Here is a 23,596-nt window from a genome sequence, read left to right on the forward strand (position 1 = left end):
AGTGATACCATGGTCAGTAAACCATTTACCAGTGGTTTTGGCATTGTGAGCAGGTGCCAGGTCGTGCTGAAAAATGAAATCTTCATCTCCATAAAGCTTTTCAGCAGATGGAAGCATGAAGTGCTCCAAAATCTCCTGATAGCTAGCTGCATTGACCCTGGCCTTGATAAAACACAGTGGACCAACACCAGCAGCTGACACGGCACCCCAGACCATCACTGACTGTGGGTACTTGACACTGGACTTCTGGCATTTCCTTCTCCCCAGTCTTCCTCCAGACTCTGGCACCTTGATTTCCGAATGACATACAGAATTTGCTTTCATCTGAAAAAAGTACTTTGGACCACTGAGCAACAGTCCAGTGCTGCTTCTCTGTAGCCCAGGTCAGGCGCTTCTGCCGCTGTTTCTGGTTCAAAAGTGGCTTGACCTGGGGAATGCGGCACCTGTAGCCCATTTCCTGCACACGCCTGTGCACGGTGGCTCTGGATGTTTCTACTCCAGACTCAGTCCACTGCTTCCGCAGGTCCCCCAACGTCTGGAATCGGTCCTTCTCCACAATCTTCCTCAGGGTCCGGTCACCTCTTCTCGTTGTGCAGCGTTTTCTGCCACACTTTTTCCTTCCCACAGACTTCCCACTGAGGTGCCTTGATACAGCACTCTGGGAACAGCCTATTCGTTCAGAAATTTCTTTCTGTGTCTTACCCTCTTGCTTGAGGGTGTCAATAGTGGCCTTCTGGACAGCAGTCAGGTCGGCAGTCTTACCCATGATTGGGGTTTTGAGTGATGAACCAGGCTGGGAGTTTTAAAGGCCTCAGGAATCTTTTGCAGGTGTTTAGAGTTAACTCGTTGATTCAGATGATTAGGTTCATAGCTCGTTTAGAGACCCTTTTAATGATATGCTAATTTTGTGAGATAGGAATTTTGGGTTTTCATGAGCTGTATGCCAAAATCATCCGTATTAAGACAATAAAAGACCTGAAATATTTCAGTTAGTGTGCAATGAATCTAAAATATATGAATGTTAAATTTTCATCATTACATTATGGAAAATAATTAACTTTATCACAATATGCTAATATTTTGAGAAGGACCTGTATCTAATACACTATGTGAAAAATTTTTTACTTGCTCAGAATAGTTAAAATGAAACAAGAAGTAATGGAAATAAGGGCTTAAAATCTGGTTTAAAATAGTTTTTGATTGAAATTCAGAAAAACTGAACTTATATCATAAAATTTCCTTTGGCCACCTGAAGACCTGATTAACGAAAAAAGAAGCACACATCTCCCTCTAGTGGTCACAAATATTACATATTTAATTTAATTTTATTGTATTTTATTCATAAGCATTACAAGAATGATTGACAATGTCCAAAGGATATTAATTGAGTGAAAAAATACACAACTAAAACATCTAAGAATAGATGAAAATTCATACATATCTGAAAAAAAAAACCCAGTAAAAATATGCATATGAAAAATGCATAAGTTGATGGGAAACAGAACTTTTCTCTTAAATTAAGGCCAGAGTGTTGCTGCCAACTTAATCCCACATATCACAAACTGAGGGACGAATGATCTCATTCCAGTAGACGTCCAAAAACCCAGGAGACAGATGTTGTTATCTCTATATGAAAACCCAAACGTCAAAGTGCAGAATCGGACAGCCGCTGAGGAGGAGGAGACAACGTGCCAGAAGAAAATCGGACTTAGCTGGAAAGCCATCAGCTGGAGCAGACTCAGGAACTGTTCATGATCCCAACTTCAGGTGATGATATCTTTATTTTCATCCTAGGTTTGTGCAGTTCTCAGAAACCTAAACGATAAATAGAAATAAATATATAAACTGCTTAATTAATTGTTAAAAACAAGTCGGTTGTACCGGGCCACGGGATGGCCAATGATCAACAACCTGGTGGATAGTTCTTTAGTCAGTTCAACATGTTGGTGTGTTTTAGGCAGGAATCTCAACCTCAGGTAGCTCCAAACAGCAGGCAGTAAACTTCCCTGTCACTTCCACTGACTTTAGTGTTCATTAAAAGGTGAATGAGCGGGCACTTTTTAGCTAGCTTAAGGGTTAAAAGGTTATGGTTCAGACCATTTAGTATAATAGAAAATTTACATAACTGGGTAAAAATTCGAGAAAAAAAAAACAAAATGAAGGAAAACACAAAAGGTATATCAAAATTATAACTTACTGATTCATCAGTTTTCTCTAAATTAAAACCATTTAAAAATACTTTTGTTTGCACATGATGAATCTTGATATCAATTATGTGTTTTTATAATATCTGCAAAATATTTGCTTTAGATCTACACATGGACCTTGATTTTATGAACGAACGAATGACTGCCTCATGTTACTCAGAAAAATCTGATTACATCAACAAAATTCCAGTGAAAATCCAGATCACCAATTTCACATCTAATAATTTAAGGGTGATCTCGATTTCAGAATCAAAACACAAGCAGCTGCAGTGAAAAAATGTAAAACTTCAACTGAAACTTCTCGTTTCTGTGATGATACCATTTGTTAAACAGATTATTTTAGTTGGAAATGCACAGACTGATGATTAATATCTCTTACTGTTGAGCAACAAATCCTGTATTATGAGTCTAATTATGAACACTGCAAATAACCTGAATGCTACAAAATGAATTCAGTACCCATCCCTACTATCAGGACCACCTTCAGTTTGCTTATCGCTGTGGAGTTGGAGTTGAAGATGCCATCATACACCTGCTTCAATAAACCCACTGTCATCTGGACAAAGCCAGCAGCACTGTGAGGATCATGTTCTTTGATTTCTCCAGTGCATTTAATACAATCCAGCCTGATTTGCTTTGTCAGAAACTCCAGAAGACTCAGGTGGAGGCCTCAACAATCTCCTGGATCAAAGACTACCTGACAAACAGACCACAGTTTGTGAGACTGAAGGGTTGTGAGTCTAACCAGGTAGTCAGCAGCACAGGAGCACCACAGGGGACTGTACTCTCACCATTTGTCTTCACTCTGTACACCTCAGACTTCCAGTACAAGACAGACTCCTGTCATCTGCAGAAATACTCGGATGATTCTGCAGTCGTGGGGTGGATCAGAGATGGACAAGAAGCTGAGGACAGGAAGCTGGGGGACTGCTTTGTGGCATGGTGTGGAAACAATCATCTCATTTTGAACGTGACTAAAACAAAGGAGATGATTGTAGATTTTAAGAGAAACAGGAATAAGTCAAAAACTATTTCTATCATGGGAGAAGAGGTGGAGGTGGTGGAGGAATATAAATATCTCTGTGTTCACCTGGACAACAGACTGGAGTGGAGAAGCAACTGTGAAGCCATCTACAAGAAGGGACAGAGCAGACTGTACTTCTTGAGGAAGCTTATGTCCTTCAGTGTTTGCAGCAAGATGCTGCATATCTTCTATAAGTCTGTTGTGGAAAGAGTGATCTCTTCCGTCTTCATCTGCTGGAGCATCAGAGCCAGGGAGTAAAAAAAAAAAAAAAAAAAAAAACTCAACAAGCAGATAAAGAAGGCTGGCTCTGTTCTGGGGACTCCTCTTGAACATCTGGAGATAATTGTGGAAAGAAGGATTCTTCATAAATTGACGAACATTATGGAGAACCCTGAGCATCCTCCTCATGAGACCTTTTTACAACAACAGAGTATCTTCAGTCAGAGGCTTCTTCAGATCTGCTGTAAGACAGACCGCTACAGGAGGTCCTTCCTGGCCACAGCCATCAGCATCTACAAGTCTTTTTATTTGTGCTTTGACTTTTGTATTTGGCCTGAGACCTCTGGGACACCATAGTAACATGAAGAATTATTTACACTTGCACCATAAAAAACCTACAAGTAAGAGACTGGTGTTGTTGAACATTTCCATACTAACATATTTGAACCCACTCTGATGTCCTAGAAGGCTGCCAGCGAACATTCTTCCAACTAATCGACAAACCAGTGGGTGTGATGCGAGATATCCTGATGCTGTGGCAAATACCTCCTTTAAATCCCAATCCAGTGATTACAGTTATGGAGACTACCACCATCCATCGACCAGTATGTTGTATAATAAGGACAGTGAGTAGGGACTAATGGACAGATATAACTAACGAGTACAAAGATTTCTGCAGACCCTTGCTAGTGGGGAACAACGGGATGATGGGACGTTGTTGATCTTATCCCAAATGCTGTTTGATCCCATACACTAACCTAATACCCAACACTATTTTTGCTTTCCTTCCCTTTAAAAAAACATTAACAGATAAGCTTGTTTTTGTACCTTGAGGGTCTCTGAAGCCTTACGCAGCTCCTTGATGACTGCAGACAGGGCTTCTGGGTTGATGCCTTGCTCACATAGTCTCACACAGATGGACAGGGACTCCATGTCCAAACCGGTGTTCAACAACCTTGAGATCTCAAGCAGGACTGTTGAAAGAGGAGGAAGGTAAGAAGAATTTGACATACGAGGTGACATATTAAGGTCACAAAAAAAAAAAAAAAAGTATACTAATTGAAGAAAAAGTATGATGCTTTATTATTCTTTCCTGGTAAAAATGTCAAAAATAAACTTACAATACTGGCAATAAATCAGCATTTTGGGGAAGACATGTTTAAATGCTATTCGTTTCATGAAGTGAAGATTATGACAGTTTAGTTATCAAGAGACTAAAGCTGAATCATTATGATTGAACTAAGCAGGCCTAGATGCATAGACAGGTGATAGTCATGTAAACAAAATGGGGTAAATAAAGTAGCTTGTTTAAACTTCAGATACATTTCTTAATTGTTTCACTGATGGAAAGTAATATTCCGTAAAGCTAACAGATCTGTACATGACTATTTGTTTATGTACATAAAAACAACTTTATTACTGTTCATGCTAATAGTTTTAGGTCAGGTTAACATTTTTATGGCTCATAATGTTACTACTCAATATTTGTAATTTTGTTGGTACACACAGATACTTAAAAATGACTTCTCAGCAGACAACACAACATAAAACATGTGGGACTTATGCTTCAATATAGCAGATACAAATATGCATGTATTTATGGCTTTTCCACACTTTTATTACTGCAGTTTATGCCGCAAAAATAAAAAAAAGGAAAAGATTGACAGAAATAATCGAGTTTATTCTCAATATATGAACTTAATCTTGACAATTAACCTATTTTTTTTTTTATAATACGGGAAAACTAATTAGAAAAAAAGTATATTCTCCCACCTCCTCTTCATGTGACCCAAATATCCTGTTGTAATAAATAGTTACCCTCACAGACTGTTAAGATTTTGTACTTACCATCCATTGTTTCCCGGACCGCGTTCAGGTTTGTGTTTGTTGCACTTGCCATAGTGATAAACTGAAACAACCTGCTAGCCGCTAGCTAACCGAAGCGCAATCTCCTGCGCAGCGAACTATAAATAATATAAAAGAAGACTATGTTATTCCAACAGTTCAGTCAGAGTTTGTGTGCCCTGTTCAACTTATATACGACATAGCATGATTAAATCTACCTAAATGACTCGCAGGTCGCATTAGCAGCTAGCTGGCTACCTAGCCTGCAACGATTCCCGCATCGAAACTAGGGGAAGGAAGTGACGACACGGAATTCGTCATTGGCTCCTAAGAACATCCTGTAACATTTCTATTGGCTGGCTGACTTTGTGGATGAAATTGAAATGAGCGTTTGAACTGCCTCCTAGCTGGACCTGTGCTGCTAATTTTTCTCATAAAAAACTGTCGATCTATTCGCCGAGGTCCGAGCTATTAATGTATTAGCTATTGGTTGTAAGTACCAACTGAAGAAAATGTTTATTTTGTGTGTTTTAAGTGATGTCTTTAAACGTGTCTACGCAAAGTTCCTTTTAATGTAGCCAAGGTACCGAGCTAACCACGTAACGAAATAAGCACTGGGTTTACTAGACTATATCGTTTTAGAAGGTTTTGTGTTTGAAACGTTAGGTTTCTTTTATTCAGACAAATATTTGTTGTTTTCAGCTATGATGGGGGATCACATCGAGCTTCAGATCACTCCAGAGACTCCAGGTAGGCCTTCCATCAGAAATCCCTTTGAGAGTCCCAATGACTACCACCACCTGAGGGAACCACTGGTTCCCAGCCCGTCTGTCTTCAAATCCAAGCCCTGCAAGGCTGTAAGTTTTTAAATCCCCTGTCCCATTACAAATGTTGAACATACTCGATATGATGCATACCTCTGATTGCAAAACAAGAAATATTGTTGGTGCTCTTATACAACGCTTTACAAATTATTCACAGACCTGTAACCTTTTGTCATTCTATAACTACAAACATCCATGTAAATTATTAGGATTCCATCTGATACATCAATACAAAGGAACGCATGATTGTTATGTTGTAGGAAAAAGATTTTTGTATTTCCACATTAATAAATAAAAATCTGAAAAGTGCAGCTTGTTTTTTTTTATTTTTTTTATTCAGCCATTCAATAATTTGTAGAACAAACTACCTTTAACTGCAAATACAGCTTCAAGTCATTTGGGTTACATCCCTGCCAACATTGCCTGTCAACAAACTCACCTATTCTTCTTTGTCAAGATGTTTAAGCTCAGTCAGCTTGGATGGAGAGCATCTGTAAATAGCATTTTCCAAGTCTTGCCACAGTTTCCACAGATTGGATAAGGTATGGACTTTGACAGAGCCCTTCTAAATCATGAATATGGTGAACCTTGGCCCCAGTTTTGCGTCATTTCTTCCTCTAACAGGTTGTCCTAGCCTATGTTTAGCTCCATCCATCCTTCCATCAACTCTGACCAGCTTCTCTATCCCAAATGTTGCAAAACATAAGATGCAAGCATGTACAGGTCCTTCTCAAAATATTAGCATATTGTGATAAAGTTCATTATTTTCCATAATGTCATGATGAAAATTTAACATTCATATATTTTAGATTCATTGCACACTAACTGAAATATTTCAGGTCTTTTATTGTCTTAATACGGATGATTTTGGCATACAGCTCATGAAAACCCAAAATTCCTATCTCACAAAATTAGCATATTTCATCCGACCAATAAAAGAAAAGTGTTTTTAATAGAAAAAACGTCAACCTTCAAATAATCATGTACAGTTATGCACTCAATACTTGGTCGGGAATCCTTTGGCAGAAATGACTGCTTCAATGCGGCGTGGCATGGAGGCAATCAGCCTGTGGCACTGCTGAGGTCTTATGGAGGCCCAGGATGCTTCGATAGCGGCCTTTAGCTCATCCAGAGTGTTGGGTCTTGAGTCTCTCAACGTTCTCTTCACAATATCCCACAGATTCTCTATGGGGTTCAGGTCAGGAGAGTTGGCAGGCCAATTAAGCACAGTGATACCATGGTCAGTAAACCATTTACCAGTGGTTTTGGCACTGTGAGCAGGTGCCAGGTCGTGCTGAAAAATGAAATCTTCATCTCCATAAAGCTTTTCAGCAGATGGAAGCATGAAGTGCTCCAAAATCTCCTGATAGCTAGCTGCATTGACCCTGCCCTTGATAAAACACAGTGGACCAACACCAGCAGCTGACACGGCACCCCAGACCATCACTGACTGTGGGTACTTGATACTGGACTTCTGGCATTTTGGCATTTCCTTCTCCCCAGTCTTCCTCCAGAGTCTGGCACCTTGATTTCCGAATGACATGCAGAATTTGCTTTCATCCGAAAAAAGTACTTTGGACCACTGAGCAACAGTCCAGTGCTGCTTCTCTGTAGCTCAGGTCTGGGGAATGCGGCACCTGTAGCCCATTTCCTGCACAAGCCTGTGCACGGTGGCTCTGGATGCTTCTACTCCAGACTCAGTCCACTGCTTCCGCAGGTCCCCCAAGTTCTGGAATCGGCCCTTCTCCACAATCTTCCTCAGGGTCCGGTCACCTCTTCTCGTTGTGCAGCGTTTTCTGCCCCACTTCTTCCTTCCCACAGACTTCCCACTGAGGTGCCTTGATACAGCACTCTGGGAACAGCCTATTCGTTCAGAAATTTCTTTCTGTGTCTTACCCTCTTGCTTGAGGGTGTCAATAGTGGCCTTCTGGACAGCAGTCAGGTCGGCAGTCTTACCCATGATTGGGGTTTTGAGTGATGAACCAGGCTGGGAGTTTTAAAGGCCTCAGGAATCTTTTGCAGGTGTTTAGAGTTAACTCGTTGATTCAGATGATTAGGTTCATAGCTCGTTTAGAGACCCTTTTAATGATATGCTAATTTTGTGAGATAGGAATTTTGGGTTTTCATGAGCTGTATGCCAAAATCATCCGTATTAAGACAATAAAAGACCTGAAATATTTCAGTTAGTGTGCAATGAATCCAAAATATATGAATGTTAAATTTTCATCATGACATTATGGAAAATAATGAACTTTATCAAAATATGCTAATATTTTGAGAAGGACCTGTATATTAAGATGACCACTGTACAGCTCTAGGTGGAACCTATTTACTACTTGGGGCACTTTTTAAGGCAGTTTGTTATACTGGATTCTTTTTATGGGTGTTGGACTAAGGGGGCTGAATACAAATGTATGCCACATTTTTTTTTAAATTATTTGTAAGAAATAAAAAACTATTGAAAACCATGTATCTTTTTCTCTTCCCTTCACAATTATGCACTACTTTATGTTGGTCTGTCACATAAAACCCCAGTGAAAAACATTGCAGTTTGTGGTTAAAATTTGACAAAATGTAAAAAAATATTTGGCACATTTTTCTTTATTTAGTACTATACAATATGTAACCTTTCTTAACTGTGTTTTCCCCAGACCCCGCCTAAGTTTAACTGGTCTATTGATGAAATGGCCAGTCTTTTACCAGTGCACATAGACCCGGAGGAAATCCAGCGACAGTCATTCTACCTCAGCCAGACGAGGTAAAGCCTACAACTGGAACTTCTTAAGAAAGTCTAGCTGATATAATTCAGCTAATCTTAAATCTGTGTCTGATAAGTTTCTATTCTACTTTATTTCAGGATGGATTCTGAGATTGAGGAAAAATGTCAGAATGCTATTGAGCAGGTAAACAATGTTAATATATCAGTGGTAATTCTGTAATAATGTTTTTTATAATGATGAGCGCCAGCTTGGTCATGTAATTATGTCTTTTGTACCTTCCACTGAAGTTTTTCACTAAAGGAGCTATTGTGCCTTCCCCCTGGGCAGCACCAGAAACCCGTAGAGCCCCTCTCCTGCACAAGAAAAGTAAGTAATGTTATTGGAAATCTGTGTGTTACTTTTCTTTTTCAATGCAACTTCTTTATTTTCATTTTTAGGTCCATTTTCTGCAGCAATCTCAGAGGAGTCAGAAAATGTCTCAGGTGGGTTTGCCTTCTGTATAACATCCAATATAATCTGTAGGTAATCCTTCTTTTTCCTCTCAAAGAGAATTTGTTTTTAATAGTCTGTTCCTCTTCCGTATGTCAATGCAAATAACTGGATCTCTAAAATACTGCATTATATACAAGGCCGACCACATTTGTTGGCATCCCTGGTGAAGATGTCAAATTAAATTCAATCATTTTTATTCCAGTAGCATAATCTCACACTGAAAACAGGCACTTTGTTCACTTTGCTCATTCATTAAACCTGGCTGAATACAGCAAGTGATTTTAGAGAGTGACCCATGTACCGTTGATCAGAATAGACAGTTTTCTAGACCAAGAAAATAAAAAAAACACCAAAACTGAGCAAAAAGTTTCTTTTTTTTAAAAAAAAGGCGAATGTTAGAGGTTCTTTTTATGTTTCGAATCTACGACAATTTCCAGATCCTACACTACTTGGTTACAATATCACTTAGTTTATGTGAACAGTAAAAAAAAAATCACAATAAGAAGATTTTACACACCATTACCAGGAGGACCAAAAAAGACAGGGGAAAAGAAACTAAAATGACAGTTTTAAAAAGTTTTGATACCCAGGATGTTAATAATTTATAACATTGCAAGACTTTTTGTTTCAGAACCAGCTTGGATTCTGATCTCTACATCTTACCTTGTTTGACATGGCTAAACCTACTAACCATTCTGTTTTTATTATAGTTGCCTGCCAGACGACCCTTTCGCTACCTTTGGCTTTTGATTTGGAGAAATTACTCGGTAAGCATTTATTGATTCAAATCAAAGTCAGAGGATGTCCTTTAGCTTTTATCACCTATTCATACCACAATGTCTGTTCCTTCGCTTTAGGAGAATACTATCGCTATGAGGAGGCATGTGATGCCGTGCAGGAGAGCCTCAGTTCTTCCTCCTTGAGACGAAAACTCTTCCTTGATGGTCAGTTCAGTTACAGCAGTTCTGACAGCTCCACCCCGCCGAGCCCTGAGAGAGCTAAAGGTAGACTGGTAGGGTCGTCTCCACACAGAGGAGGAGCTGTAGCAAGAGGTGAAAGTATTGAAGGGGAAGCTCTAAAATCTGTCTTTTCGTCACCTCTGGCCTGCGGCAGGTCGTCCCAGACTCCCTCTACGGTATGTCGTGAAGTCTTTTGAAATTATTGTTTTTAATGTATTTTGAGCTGAAATTAGTGAATATAAAGACTTACATAAGTAAAGAAGTGTTGTCCTTCATTGTTTTTAACTACAGGGCCAGTTCTCATCTAGTCCTATCCAGCAGAGCTGCTTCAGAGACTGCAGCCTGGGCAGCATCAGCAGTCCTCTGTTTCCTGATAAGTCATCTCCTGCTGGTCGCATCTCCCCGACTGTTTCTCCAATTCTTCACATGGCACAGACTCCCATAGGCTCAGGTAGAAGATCTGCTTTTTGACGGGTTTTAAGAATCCAAACCGTGAGATGCTGTGAGGATTCAGGTTAATTTTTTTTTCCCAGGTGAGCGGAAACAGCAAAGCAACTTTACCCCACATGGAGGTCTGCTGGGTGCAGATGTTGCCCTCACTGAGAGTCCATTTGTCGAAGGATGCTCCCCGATTCAGAGCTGCTCCCCTCTCCAACTCCATTACCTGCATGATCCCCGACACACTTCCAGACCCAAGCCCAGACCCAGAGTCCGCTGCTGGGCTTCCCCTCCCCTGATCTCGGCAATCCTTAACCCAAATCTCCAAGACAATCAGGAGGCTGAAGAACACTCTGTTACCACTTCCTCATCTTCCCTCCCAGCCATGGAACTAGATCCAACATCACCTCTGGCAACAGATGGGCACTGTGCTGCCCCTGAGAGAATTAACCTGGAAACTATTGAGGATGTAAAAATGGAAGAAAGAAAAAATCTGGTACTAAAAAACAGGCTGGAGGAGGATGAGGAAGAAGGTGGAGGCCCTTCAGGACAACTGACCAGCTCCCGTATGGGAAATGTGTCAGCAACGGAAAGCTCTCAGATGTTTGTGTCTATTCTGGCAGAAGGAAGCAGCATTCGCTACGACTCCAGCATGCAGGTTGGAGAGAGAAACTTGACAACAAAACCTTTTAATTTTCTATTTCAGTGAGATTTGGACTTCTGTGAATGACTGTTTCTTATCATTAAATGTTGTGCAGGTGGACAGTGGCTATAACACCACCTCAGCTGGCACCGCTAGCCTCATCGATGGCATCAGCTCAGACTGTCACAGCAAAGAGTCCCTCAGCTCCCACCTGGTAGAAGAAGCGTTTCCCCTTTCTCGACTCCATAAAGTTAAGGTGAGGTTAATCATTGGGTGTTCTATGTTATTTTGAACAAGCTAAATCTCTTAGTTTGGGTACATTTAAAACCTAATTTAAAGTCAGAAAAATGTGGGTTAATCATAATTTATATATTTATCACACTTTTCAGCAGCAGTATCGAAATTAAACGTTTTCCTGATATCGTGCAGCCCTAATAAAAACTTTTTTACATTTTTCAATTTTACAACCACAAACTTCATTGTATTTTAATTACATGTCATATGATAGACCAACACCCAATTGGGCATTATTGTGAAATGGACGGAAACTGATTAAAATTTTCAATAAAAAAATCTGAAAAGAGTTGCGTGGATTAGCATTCAGCTGAAAGTCTGATGGTGTAAAGTAAGTACAGTAAACTTTATCCCTTATTCTTGTTTTCTTTGGTCTTCATGAAGCTTCACAGACCAGCTGTAGTTATACTGAGATGAAACTACACACTTTTCAGATTTTTTTTTAAAAACATTTGAATTCCACATATCCATTTCTCATTTCACAACTATGTGCTACATTGTGTTCTACTGCATAAAATCCCAATAAAATAAAGTGGGTTTTTTCCAGTTTTCACTGGTAATGTCAAAAGGTTCATGGGTGTGAATATTTTTGCGATGCACCATAGTCCCAAGGAATAAGTAGCTTAATGGAAACTTCACCCAACATCTCTGCTTGATTAAACTCTTCCACCACATTCACTAATGAAGGTTTGTCATTTTTCAGGCATTTTATCCGCCCCACTGCCACAACGGATTGCTCCATTAAAAGGGACGCTCTTCCAACGAAAGCCTATGATGATTACTTTGTTCTGAGTTTCAAGAAAAACTCGTTTTGAAATGCTGATTAACACTTACCAGGATCTTATGCTGTGAATGAAACTACAGGGCAACAGATACCTGACTGACAACAAATACTCTATGCCTGTATGGTTTATGTATTTATGTTTCAGCCATTCTGTAAACCACTGAAATCTGATTATTTGTCATAGTTTTTGATTAAAATGTAGTGGTTTGATAAAATTGGGAATTTTTTTCAGAAAAAGTCTTAAACTTGTACCTGAATGACCTTTTTGAATGCTGTATTGATGCCTGTGGCAGAATTGCAATTTTAATTGGTGCTAATGGGATCAACTTGATGGATCAGATGACAGACTTGTACTGTATTTATATTTTTATAAAACTGTATAATTTTTTTTATAAAGTTCTTTCTTGTTAGTACAATCAATATTTGTCTAAATCAGACTGTCTTTGGGTCTTATTTGTAATTTTGCAATAAATACACAGGATGAACAAATTATGCCATTAAATAAGAGTTGAAAAATTGAACTCTTTTATTTTGAAACAGTTTTGAATGGGAATTTCACATTAAAATACCTGAAATTCTTCATCTTCGCCTCAAAATGTTTGAGTTCTTCCGTTTATATGCAGAGCAAAGTAAGTTTAACAGGTTCAGTGACACGATTAGAAACACTGTAGCAATATCTCTTTGTAAATATCACAATACATTTGTTTTTATTTTGTTTAAAATTGTGCCCTTTGTCATGTTTTAAATCGTAAAAGAATGGCTTCAGTGGCACAAGTAAAAATGGATCAGTGTCCCATCTACTGTGTCAAACTTACTTTAATGACCAGCATACTTGCTCCAAACACAACAATTAATCGTATTCAGCAAGTACAAATGTAAAGTCAGGATCTTATGGGGATGTTGGGTGAATTACAGCGCTCGTTTCAGCGGTCCAGTTTTTGCTTCTTGGGTTGTGGTTCCGTCTCAGGTGCAGAAACGCTAACACCAGGAATCTATATAAAAAAAAAAAAAACATGATTTTGACAAAATACAAATATTGTCTTACCAGGATTTACTTCTATTAAAGCTACTCTCCAGCAGTGATTTTTTTTTTTCCACAAATAAATGTACACTGACAACAAAAAGAGCTTGAGGCAGGGGTTCCCACTGCAGGATTTCAAGGCTGTGGGCAGGAAGGATCTTCTGTAGAGGTCCGTCTGACAGCAGATCTGAAGAAGCCTCTGACTGAAGACACTGTTGTACAACAGTCTCATGAAGAGGATGCTCAGGGTTCTCCATAATTTTCTTCATTTTATGAAGAATCTTTCTTTGTACAATGATCTCCAGGAGTCCCCAGAACAGAGCCAGCTTTCCTTATTATCTCTTTGAGCTTTTTTAAGTCCCTGGCTCTGATGCTACTACCCCAGCAGGTGAAGGCAGAAGAGATCACTCTCTCCACAACACTTATAGAACATATGCAGCATCTTGCTGCAAACACAGAAGGTCCTAAGCTTCCCTGAGAAGTACAGTCTGCTCTGTCCCTTCTTGTAGACGGCTTCACAGTTGCATTTTAGCTTACTGGCCGAATGCACAATTAAAAAAAAATACAAAAAGGGAAATTTGCTACTTATTTGGTCTAAAGCCAACTTTAAATTCACATTCAACTGGAGCAGTGGTTCCTAAACTGGATCTCAAATGTCAAACGAAGCACTAAAACTTATTTTGTTTTGTTTATACAGAAAGAAAAAAATGCTACAAAAATCTACAAATTCATTATTTGTGGCACCTACAGATAAAGACTTGATCACTATTCAAGCCAGTACCAATTTAATACATTGCAACCAAATGTCCACAACTATATAAAAAATAGAGGAAATAAATATTCAATTAAATAATATAATAAATATAGAAATAGAAGATAAAAATACTTTGGACTAAGATTTAAGCTGCCCTTACCACAGGTTCAGTTAGAGCCATGTGGATCTTCTGGTGCTGAATGTTGGAGTTATCCAGGCTGATGGTGACCTTCACCTGGTCAAATATGTGGAAGGTGTGCTGCTCCACCTTCAGAGTGGGACCCTGGACATGTGTACACAGAACAGCTCTTTAACAGTCATCTGAGAATAAATAAATGACTGAAATGCAAGGAGAACTGAAACGGGTTGTCCGCACCTCTTCATCAAAAGCAAGGTTAGGAGAAGCTTTGTCTTTGGAGTCAAAGAAGACGGTTCCTTCCAGACCGAACTTCGGAATTAGAACGATGATTGCGTTCTTCCTCACAAACAGAACGAATCCCTCCTCGTTGAGTATTCCACGGGTCTTGAAGAACAGCTATAAGAGATGAGGTTTTGAAGGGGTAAATATGTGATCACAGAAGATGGGACATCCTATCAATTTCTGATTAGATATCAGACATAAATACTGATTATGTTACATATAATATAGTGGAGGTCACACTTCCTATTTCTTGTCTAAAGACCTTTAGATGTTTACCTGTGTGTGGAAGGCCACAGATGCTCTCTGTGCATACTGAGACATTTTATGTCTGTAGTTTAGGTTGTTGCAGAGGGCCGACTGTTTGTGTTTGTCCATCAAATCTGGGTAGGTGGTGTCAGCTCCTATTGCCACCGCCAGCAGGCGGTGCACTATGATGTCAGCATACCTGCAGAGAGGTCCAACCGCAAATTAAAATGATCTGTGCTGGATTTTGTTTTTCCATGGAAAAAAAAATTTCTGCAAAATACATAGCATTTTCATACCTCCTAATTGGAGAGGTGAAGTGCGTATAAATGGGCGAGGCGAGACCATAATGGTGGAAGTCGCTGTCCATCCCAGAACAAAAATAGACTGCTTGCATCATGCAGCGAGTGGCTAATATGCGCAGGAGCGTGTTAAAATACTGGAAACCGTTCACTTTGGCCACATCCAGGGAATCGGCCAGTGCCTTGGCTGAATCTATGTGGATCGTCACATCCTGATCAAACACGGGAACAGAAACTTTGAACCAGAAAGCTAAAGCAAGGTCATCTTTGTAGAGTTTACACACACTCGTCATCAGAATGAATGTCCTGGGTCATTCTGGGTTTTTAACGATGCATTTCAACATTTCCAGGACAAGATGATCTTTGCAACGTACATAAAAACTAAATTAACATGCATAAATTTGATCTTATTGTGGATGTTTTTTGAATCCATACAGGGTCAGAATTATACATACAGGCTCAAATACATACATCCACCCCCACCAACGTGAAAAAAATGTCCCTTACATTGGACATTTAGATCCAAGAGAAGCGCAAAAAGCATGATTGTGCGAACTAACCTTGGACTTTGCAGCTTTGATCAGGATGTCATAGTTGGATGGAGGCGGTGCTGGATGTTTCCTCAACAGAGCACACTCCGGAAACTCATCATAAATCTTCTGTGCAACTGAAATATTGGCGAGCAACATAAACTCCTCTACCATGGAGTTTGTCTCCCTGATAAAAGAGAAGTAGTCGTCAAGACCTTAAAAATACTGTTAAACAGAAAAAATAAATAAACAATATATATATATATAGGTTTTTAAAGTAAGGGCTTCAGCTGAATGATTGCTCTGAAAGTAGCTTACATGAGTTCTTTAGTCTGCAGATCAATTGGATCATGGGTTTCACTGTCCATGTGGAACCGGACCTCTAAGGAAGACAGCGTCAGTGCCCTGAAGACATGAAAAGTGGACACAAAACTTAACCTCGTCATTTAAAATTGGTTATAACACTTATCCCAGCTGAGCGCTCAAATGTATCAACCTAATTCTGTAACAAATTCACCAATCCGCCGTTTCCTTACCCGTTTTCTATCCTCTTCCTCTTGAGGATCTTGGCAAGTTTGTTGAGGCCCCTCAAACTTTTTGTGACATCGTCGTTCTTGTTGGCATCGTCTATCCTCATCTGGGCCTCGGCGTAAGTGAGAGACGCCTAAACGAATTCAAACAGCAAAATAACCCGAGTGACCATTAAAATTAGAGACAAATACCATGAAAATATATTTAAAATAAGTCTTTTCTTGTTGGTATTTCACCTTTGAGTTAATGACACTTTTTGTGAATCGAGTCTTCAGAATTTCTGCTTTGCGATTCATTTCCCAAATACATGAAAAAGCAAACCTGGGGAGAGAGAAAAGAAGAAACTCTCAATTTTCAAGTGTTTCTTTGGATGTTTGTTTAAAATAGAGGAACACCAGACTGATCTGTTTTTTATGCTGAACTGACAACACCCACGGTAAAGATGTGTAAAAAGCCTGCAAATAAATTCATGTTGTAATGCAGAGGCATCTTTTTGGGAAAAATCCTGCTTTATTTTTAAGTATATTTATTCAGCGAAAGAAAAAAAAATTTGCCATGTTAAAAAATTATCTTTAAAGAAAATTATTGTTGTCACAAATATAAGAAACCACAGCAATTCTAATGAAATAAGTGTAACCAAAACATTCTTTAATATATATTTTACTTTTATAATTTTATCAGATTTTCCAAGAACTGTAAATACTTTTTTATTTTATTTTCCTGGGCCTATTTCCCCCCCTTTTTCACAGCCACTCTTCAAAATAAGAAAGAAAAGAGAACATACTATTCAAGTAAGGCAAATATGTCGTGATCCACTTAAGTCAGAAACTGGCAACAAAAAGTAGAGGCTCAGCTAAACGTGTCCATTTCTACAGTCCAAGTAATAATCAAAAACTTATAAAGCAACTGTAACCGTAATAAACAGGGCCAGACAACGGTACAACTCCATCTTGCCACCAAGTTCAGTAAGTAGGATGGTAAGGGAGGTAATGAAAAATGTCCAAAGCTCAACTTTTAAGAATAGCAGGAACAAATGGCATCTTGATGTCACCAAGTCTCTGTAAAACCATCTGGAAACTACCTACATGCCAAACTGTTGTTTGGGAGGCAGGCCAGAAAGACAAGCACTTTCTGTCTTAAGATCCCAAACAAAAACATGTGGAGTTCCTTAAACTCTACAAGGAATTTAAAAAGAACCACGTGCTTTGGTCATTTGAGACTAAAACTTATCTTTTCTTGAACAAATGATTTATATGTGGAAAAGCACCTCATGACAATCGCTGTGTATGGCGGAGGATCTATGATTCTGTGGGCCTGTTTCTGCTACAAAGAGTGCATGGCATCAGGTACTTGTAGTACAAAGAGTACCTAGTAGCTTCTGCCACAAAACTGAAAACGGGTTGTCACTAGATCTTCTAGGAGGGTAATGATCCAAAACATATGGCCAGATCAACAGTGAAATGGTTCACCAGCCAACTAAATCAACCTTTTCCATGGCCATCTCAGTCTGCATACCTTTAGAAAAACAAGTGGGTTGAGCTGAAGACAAGAGAGCATAAGAAAGAACGCAGGATGATCCAGAGAGATTGTGCAAAAAAGAACGCTCAAAGATCCTTCAACCTGAATCCTTTAACCTTGAGAAATGTTATAGGAAAATACCAAGTCCTGGTCTAGGGGCTGTACAAAGTACTAACAGCAGTGTTGCCCATAAGTATGGCACACATGATCTCATATAAACCTGGAATTTTTCCCCCTTAAAGTAAATGTGGCTTCTTTCAGAACCCTTTAGTGTGAGAGGATCCTACTACAGTAACAGATGAAGTCATTTTAAGGAGTTTCACACATCTTTACGAGAGGTGCCAATAGCTTTGGAGTAAGTATGTGTATGTTTCATTCTCACCTCTCCACATTGGACCTTAGAGAACAAAGATTGGAGCTGAGCAGTTCAGGGACCATGTCTATCCTCTGTGGGGAACCACATTGGCCCACATTAACAACTGTTCACAGCTTTTATTCAGAAATTAAATTATGAGTAAAAGGGATGCAAACAGCAAACAATGTACTCCTTAATTAGTCATTTTTCCATGCAAAAACTTTGGTTCTTCCTGAAGAATTAGACTTCTAGTGATTATCGGGACATCATGCATCTAAACATTTTTAGTTATGTTTAGATTTTTTCTCGTCATTACAAACATAATGAATTCCATCTTATACAGTTAAGGGGTTAAAAACTGAGTTAGATTGTCTTACTTTGCCACATAGATACACAGTGGTGCCACGGTTAGCGGCCTCTTTGTCCAGAGCATTGCCAGGTCTGATGAAGTGACTGACATCAGCGATGTGAACCCCCACCTACAGCAAACAAATTGCAAGCTGACAAATTCACACGAACCAATGACACACAGTTCAGTACTGCTACCGATAGTTTATATGCACAAAACAAGCACCTCAAGGTTTCCGTTTTCCAGCACTCTACAGTGCAGAGCATCATCTATATCTGTACATCCTGGAGGATCCACACTACACACTGTCAAATGCCTCAGGTCCTGCCTCTGTGCCATGTCCTAACAAACACATACATACAAGTTAATACACCCGTTAATAAATGAACAATGAAACTGTGAATATTTAGTGTAACTGCAGGAGATGTTACCTCTGGTGTGATGATCCACGGCATTTTGGGAAGGAAAGTGAGCACGGCCTGAGAGAAAGCCTGATGTGGAACGTCGTGCTCCAGAAGCAGGACTTCCTCCTCTGTGTCCTTCTCCCCAGCACTTCCCAAACTGCGGACAAAATGACCCTAAAACACACAAAATTCATAGAAGAGAAAATGTTATACCATTTTCGGACTACATTACAGAAACAAGATCAGTTGCATTTCTTTTTTCATCTGTGGTAAATCAATCTGAAGGGACTTACATTTGGATACCTGGAGTCTTTGGGCCAGCCATCAATGGCCACCATGATCCTTTGACCGGCAAGAGTGGAGGCTTGTCGAGTTTCGATGCGAATGCGTGGGATACAGCGGTCTGCCGGGGTGAAAAGATGGCGAGTGGACTGGAAAAAAACATGAAATGTCGGGGCTGTAAGTCCTGATGGTAAGACATCACAGCGCCAGAAGGTTGCAAAGAAAAAGGTAACCATCTTTAGCAGGAGGTGGTGGTGTACAATCTGGTTTCCTACAAAGTTTGGGACTAGGAATAAATACTTTTTTCTATACTACAGACCTGGAATATATTAATAATGAATAACGCTTTTCCCGTGTTTTCCAAACTGTGTAGGAACCCTGCATAATTAAAAGCGTTATATTTTTAAGACATGGACAAGCTGAGGGGTCAACATACTTCTTTGATTTGAGAGGCATTCAGCATGCCACAGAACGGCCTCCAGTTCCTTTTGATGATTCCCACCACCTTTCCCGTTGCCTTCCTGGCCGCCTCGGTTAATGATCGGCTTAGCTGGACAGACAGAGACAGCAACAAATAAGGTTTGTTAAAAAGAATGTTGTTGAAAAGCATAAACTTGTTCCTCTGTGAAGGGTGTTCATCACTTTTTCCTCCTCGTCCCCGTCAACGTTATCGTCCTTCGCTGCACCGTCGTCCTGCAGCACAACTGCTGAAGGCGCCACCCACTGATTCTTTGGCAACAGCTGTACAGCAACCACATCCTGGTGCACTGCTCTGTTGAGGTTCTGAAGGCCCTGGATAAGAACCTGGAGACATTAAGAAGAGTAAAACATAGCTTTTGACCCTTTAAAGTGCCTTCTTTGACTGTCAAACAAATTCTTTGGACAGAAACCCTAAACCACAATTCAGGAAATTAACAGGACTCCAGCACATCTTCTTAGACAAGAGTCCACACACACCTCAGTGCTGTCTTCCCCCTCTCCTTGGACAAAAACCGTGGCCTCCAGATAGTTGTCCCTGCTGGCCCTGAAGGTGCCCTGGAGAAATGAGCCATTCTTGATTCCTGCCTGAACCTTGGACAAAGGAAGATGCTCCGGAAACAATACTTTACTGCTGGTGATGTCATTCTGAGGGAGAGCAGAAAGCAAAGCCGCAGGATGAAAACTACGCTTTCAGTATGAAACCTAATTTATTTCTGTAAACCGCTAGCGCAAAGTTGTGTTTACCTTATCATCGTTGGACAAAGCCAGCCGATCCACCAGCTCAGGGTTTGCTATTAGGCTCTTGACGTACTCCTCAACTAGAACGTTAGACAATATTCAGCTATAACAAACTGTTGATCTGGTGACATATACAAGCATGTTTTATCTTCATTACTGTAGTGAGGAGGATGGTAGAGGAATAAACATTACATTTGTACACCACCAAGCCGTTCTCCTCAGCCTTCTGCTTGTTGCCTTGATCGTTGGTGAGGAGGACCACTTTGAGACCATCTGGGCCCGACTCAGACGTTTTCAAATGCTGGCTGTACCATCTGACGGCCACACGGATAGCCCGGTCGTTACGATCATTGGCGCTCTCCCCTGGTTCACGTTCAATGAACGTCTCTCTGGAAGAATGGAGTCAACGCGACTATATATAACTTCTCAATTCAATTCAATTCAGTTTTATTTATATAGCACCAATTCACAACACATGTTGTCTCAAGGCACTTCACAACAGTCAGGTACATACATTCCAATTAATCCTAACAATTGAACAGTGCAGTCAGATTCAGTTATTAATTCAAATTGGATAAAAGGTTTTTCTGTCTAAGGAAACCCAACAGATTGCATCCAGTCAGTGACTTGCAGCATTCACTCCTCTTGGATGAGCATGTAGAGACAGTGGACAGTCACTGGCATTGACTTTGCAGCAATCCCTCAAACTGAGCCTGCATGTAGTGACAGTGGAGAGGAAAAACTCCCTTTTAACAGGAAGAAACCTCCAGCAGAACCAGGCTCAGTGTGAGCGGCCATCTGCCACGACCGACTGGGGGTTTGAGAGAACAGAGCAGAGACACAAAGAGAACAAAGAAGCACTGATCCAGAAGTACTTTCTATGGGAAGGAAAAGTAAATGTTAATGGATGTAGCTCCTTTAGTTGTTTCACCTAGAAAGAAAGAACAGATAAACTCTGAGCCAGTTTTCAAGGTTAGAGTCAGAAAGAGAGGACATAGAGTTAGTCACAGTAAAAGCTCAGTCAATTGCCATGTCTAGGAGAGAGAAAGGGTTAAACACTAAAAGACAGGGCTATGTGGATCATCGGTAGAGGGTGAGCATTAAGTTGTTGCCAGCAGAAGCTTGGACGATGCCCCTCTCCAGAAAGGTGTCACAGGTAGACACAGAGTCAGGCCAGTTGTAGCTTCTAGGAAGAGAAAAGAGAGAACAAAGTTAAAAGCTGAAATAACAGCAAATAATGCAACATTGGAGAGTAGTGTGAGAATGTAGCGAAGAGGGTGAAAGTGGTCCTTATGTCCTCCAGCAGCCTAAGCCTATAGCAGCATAACTACAGAGATAGCTCAGGATAACCTAAGCCACTCTAACTATAAGCTTTATCAAAAAGGAAGGTTTTAAGCCTAGCCTTAAAAGTAGACAGTTTGTCCATCTAGAGCTCACTGATGGCCATTGTTATACTAAAATCCACAACGATTGACCATAACCGTTTGGAAAAGAGAGGGGGTCATACAGGTAGCAGCTGAAACACTGTTTTCACTGAAATATTGTGCTGGAAAGTGGAAGGCTCTTTACTCCTTGGTATTTAGCATCTATTTATTTAATCTTCATTCAACGCAGAAGTCCCTTGAGATCTCTTTTTCAAATGAAACCTGACCAAGCAGACACACCGCTGCAAGAAACAAGGTAACCGTTTGATATTGACATCCTAATACATAAAAACATAAACCATTAGAGAGTCAACAAAATACGTATAAGTTTCAGCTTAGCATAGATAACTGTAGTCTTTATTGACAGAGGTTTCTGTAGGACCTTAAAATTCTCCCTGAGAGAGAAAAGCATGAAGCTTCATTGCATTCTGGAGATTATTTCAGGATCAATGTGTAAAATCAGAGAACGCAGCTCTACCAAGTTTAGGAAGAAAAACAGACAGAAGACAAATCTGGAGTAAATTGCAAATCATAGCAAAGGTTTAAGATTTAAAGAAAGTACATAAAATATACCAGTGATGTTGTCTCCTTAGGCTTAACGAAGGCTGTGGAACCAGATTACAGAACACAGTAATGCGTTGTTAATTTATTTTGTATTTTTATTAAAACACAACGAACGCTGATACAAAAAGTCTAAACAGAGAAGGGCAAAGGAATATGCATATAAATCATGTCACCATAGTCAAGAACATTCAGAAATGTAGTCAGAACAAGTTTTTAGATTTTAGATATCACAAGAGCACTTTGTGACGCATTCAAATGAATTTGTGGTTTCATTGGTACCTGCGGTGTTCATTGGTGAATGTGTAGAAGTGTCTTCCTTGTTCATGTATGATGTCCTTCAGGCGTTTATAAACTGGTGCACTGCGATGACGAACCTCCTGAAGCACAGTCTGAAGGATTATCACGTTGCGAATCACAGGATCTTCTAACACGTCAATCTGAAGTAAAAAGAACATAAACATCAAAAGTAGAATGAGAGGCAAAGTTCATGTGATCACGTTTGGAAACGTAGCTAATTATGTTATTACCTGATGCAGCACCACGTTGGTGTCAGGAACCAGATAGTGTGGATAGGAACACAGACTGCTCTCAATACACGCGTCTCTCTGCAGCACCGCGGAGTCCTGTTTGCATTCAGTGCAGGTTTCACACCCACACCAAATATCATCTCTCAAGTAGTGCTCACGAACGACCTTCATCACCCCGCCCGATCGGGTCTTCTTAATAAAGGTTTTAGACTTCAACATTTTGAAGATAAAAGCCCACAGAATCTAAATTCTACTAACCTTATCCCACCATCTGAAGATGCCAGACAGTCCCACTTGCCATGTGTAAACTAACCTTGTGGGACGGCCAAAACTTTCCAAGAGTTGTGAGTGTTCTACCTTAGATGTTGTTGATATTATATATGTAACCTCTATCTTGAAGTAATTTAAAAAGGAAGGTATATTTCTGAAAAGTTAACAGCTTTTTCAGCTAAGCTAAAATAAATAATGAATAGCATGGGTAGTTTTGGTTGTCCATTCTATTTTTTTTTTATGAAAACAAAGTAAAGGAGGGCAGGAGAGAAGCTGAATAACGAAGAAATTCACAGCTAGCACAACCCAGCGTCAGGAGGTTGTACTGCACCACAGTACTCCGCTTAGAGTAGACGCCGAGAGTGAGGTTTAGGAGCTTCCGGATCATGAGCCAGTCTCCGCCATAATGTGGGTGGCATTTTTTGTAGAAACTA

General features: G+C 39.9%; 3 protein-coding genes across 3 annotated transcripts; 1 reads left to right on the plus strand and 2 right to left on the minus strand.

Annotated features, from left to right (window-relative positions):
• Positions 1-1,291: 1,291 nt before the first annotated feature.
• mzt1 (mitotic spindle organizing protein 1) lies at positions 1,292-5,652 on the minus strand. The gene is made up of 4 exons (XM_047351147.1): positions 5,514-5,652; positions 5,299-5,414; positions 4,279-4,424; positions 1,292-1,815 (listed from the first exon to the last, which is right to left on the minus strand). The coding sequence occupies exons 2-4, from the start codon at positions 5,348-5,350 to the stop codon at positions 1,786-1,788; spliced, it is 228 nt and encodes a 75-aa protein (XP_047207103.1). The 5' UTR covers positions 5,351-5,414; positions 5,514-5,652; the 3' UTR covers positions 1,292-1,785.
• Positions 5,639-13,031, plus strand: bora (bora aurora kinase A activator). The gene is made up of 12 exons (XM_047351146.1): positions 5,639-5,787; positions 5,998-6,152; positions 8,771-8,877; positions 8,977-9,022; positions 9,127-9,205; positions 9,277-9,321; positions 10,042-10,098; positions 10,189-10,466; positions 10,582-10,741; positions 10,824-11,386; positions 11,487-11,627; positions 12,369-13,031. The coding sequence occupies exons 2-12, from the start codon at positions 6,000-6,002 to the stop codon at positions 12,408-12,410; spliced, it is 1,671 nt and encodes a 556-aa protein (XP_047207102.1). The 5' UTR covers positions 5,639-5,787; positions 5,998-5,999; the 3' UTR covers positions 12,411-13,031.
• On the minus strand, positions 12,958-23,363 carry dis3 (DIS3 exosome endoribonuclease and 3'-5' exoribonuclease). The gene is made up of 21 exons (XM_047351144.1): positions 22,893-23,363; positions 22,645-22,802; positions 20,570-20,766; positions 20,384-20,457; positions 20,117-20,284; positions 19,802-19,963; positions 19,596-19,709; positions 19,171-19,308; positions 18,905-19,051; positions 18,699-18,815; positions 18,502-18,603; positions 18,152-18,216; positions 16,488-16,572; positions 16,257-16,384; positions 16,039-16,125; positions 15,751-15,907; positions 15,188-15,402; positions 14,922-15,090; positions 14,601-14,759; positions 14,385-14,507; positions 12,958-13,441 (listed from the first exon to the last, which is right to left on the minus strand). The coding sequence occupies exons 1-21, from the start codon at positions 23,109-23,111 to the stop codon at positions 13,373-13,375; spliced, it is 2,853 nt and encodes a 950-aa protein (XP_047207100.1). The 5' UTR covers positions 23,112-23,363; the 3' UTR covers positions 12,958-13,372.
• Positions 23,364-23,596: the final 233 nt, after the last annotated feature.

Source organism: Girardinichthys multiradiatus, chromosome 22, assembly GCF_021462225.1.
Source record: "Girardinichthys multiradiatus isolate DD_20200921_A chromosome 22, DD_fGirMul_XY1, whole genome shotgun sequence".
NCBI classification, from domain to species: Eukaryota; Metazoa; Chordata; class Actinopteri; order Cyprinodontiformes; family Goodeidae; genus Girardinichthys; species Girardinichthys multiradiatus.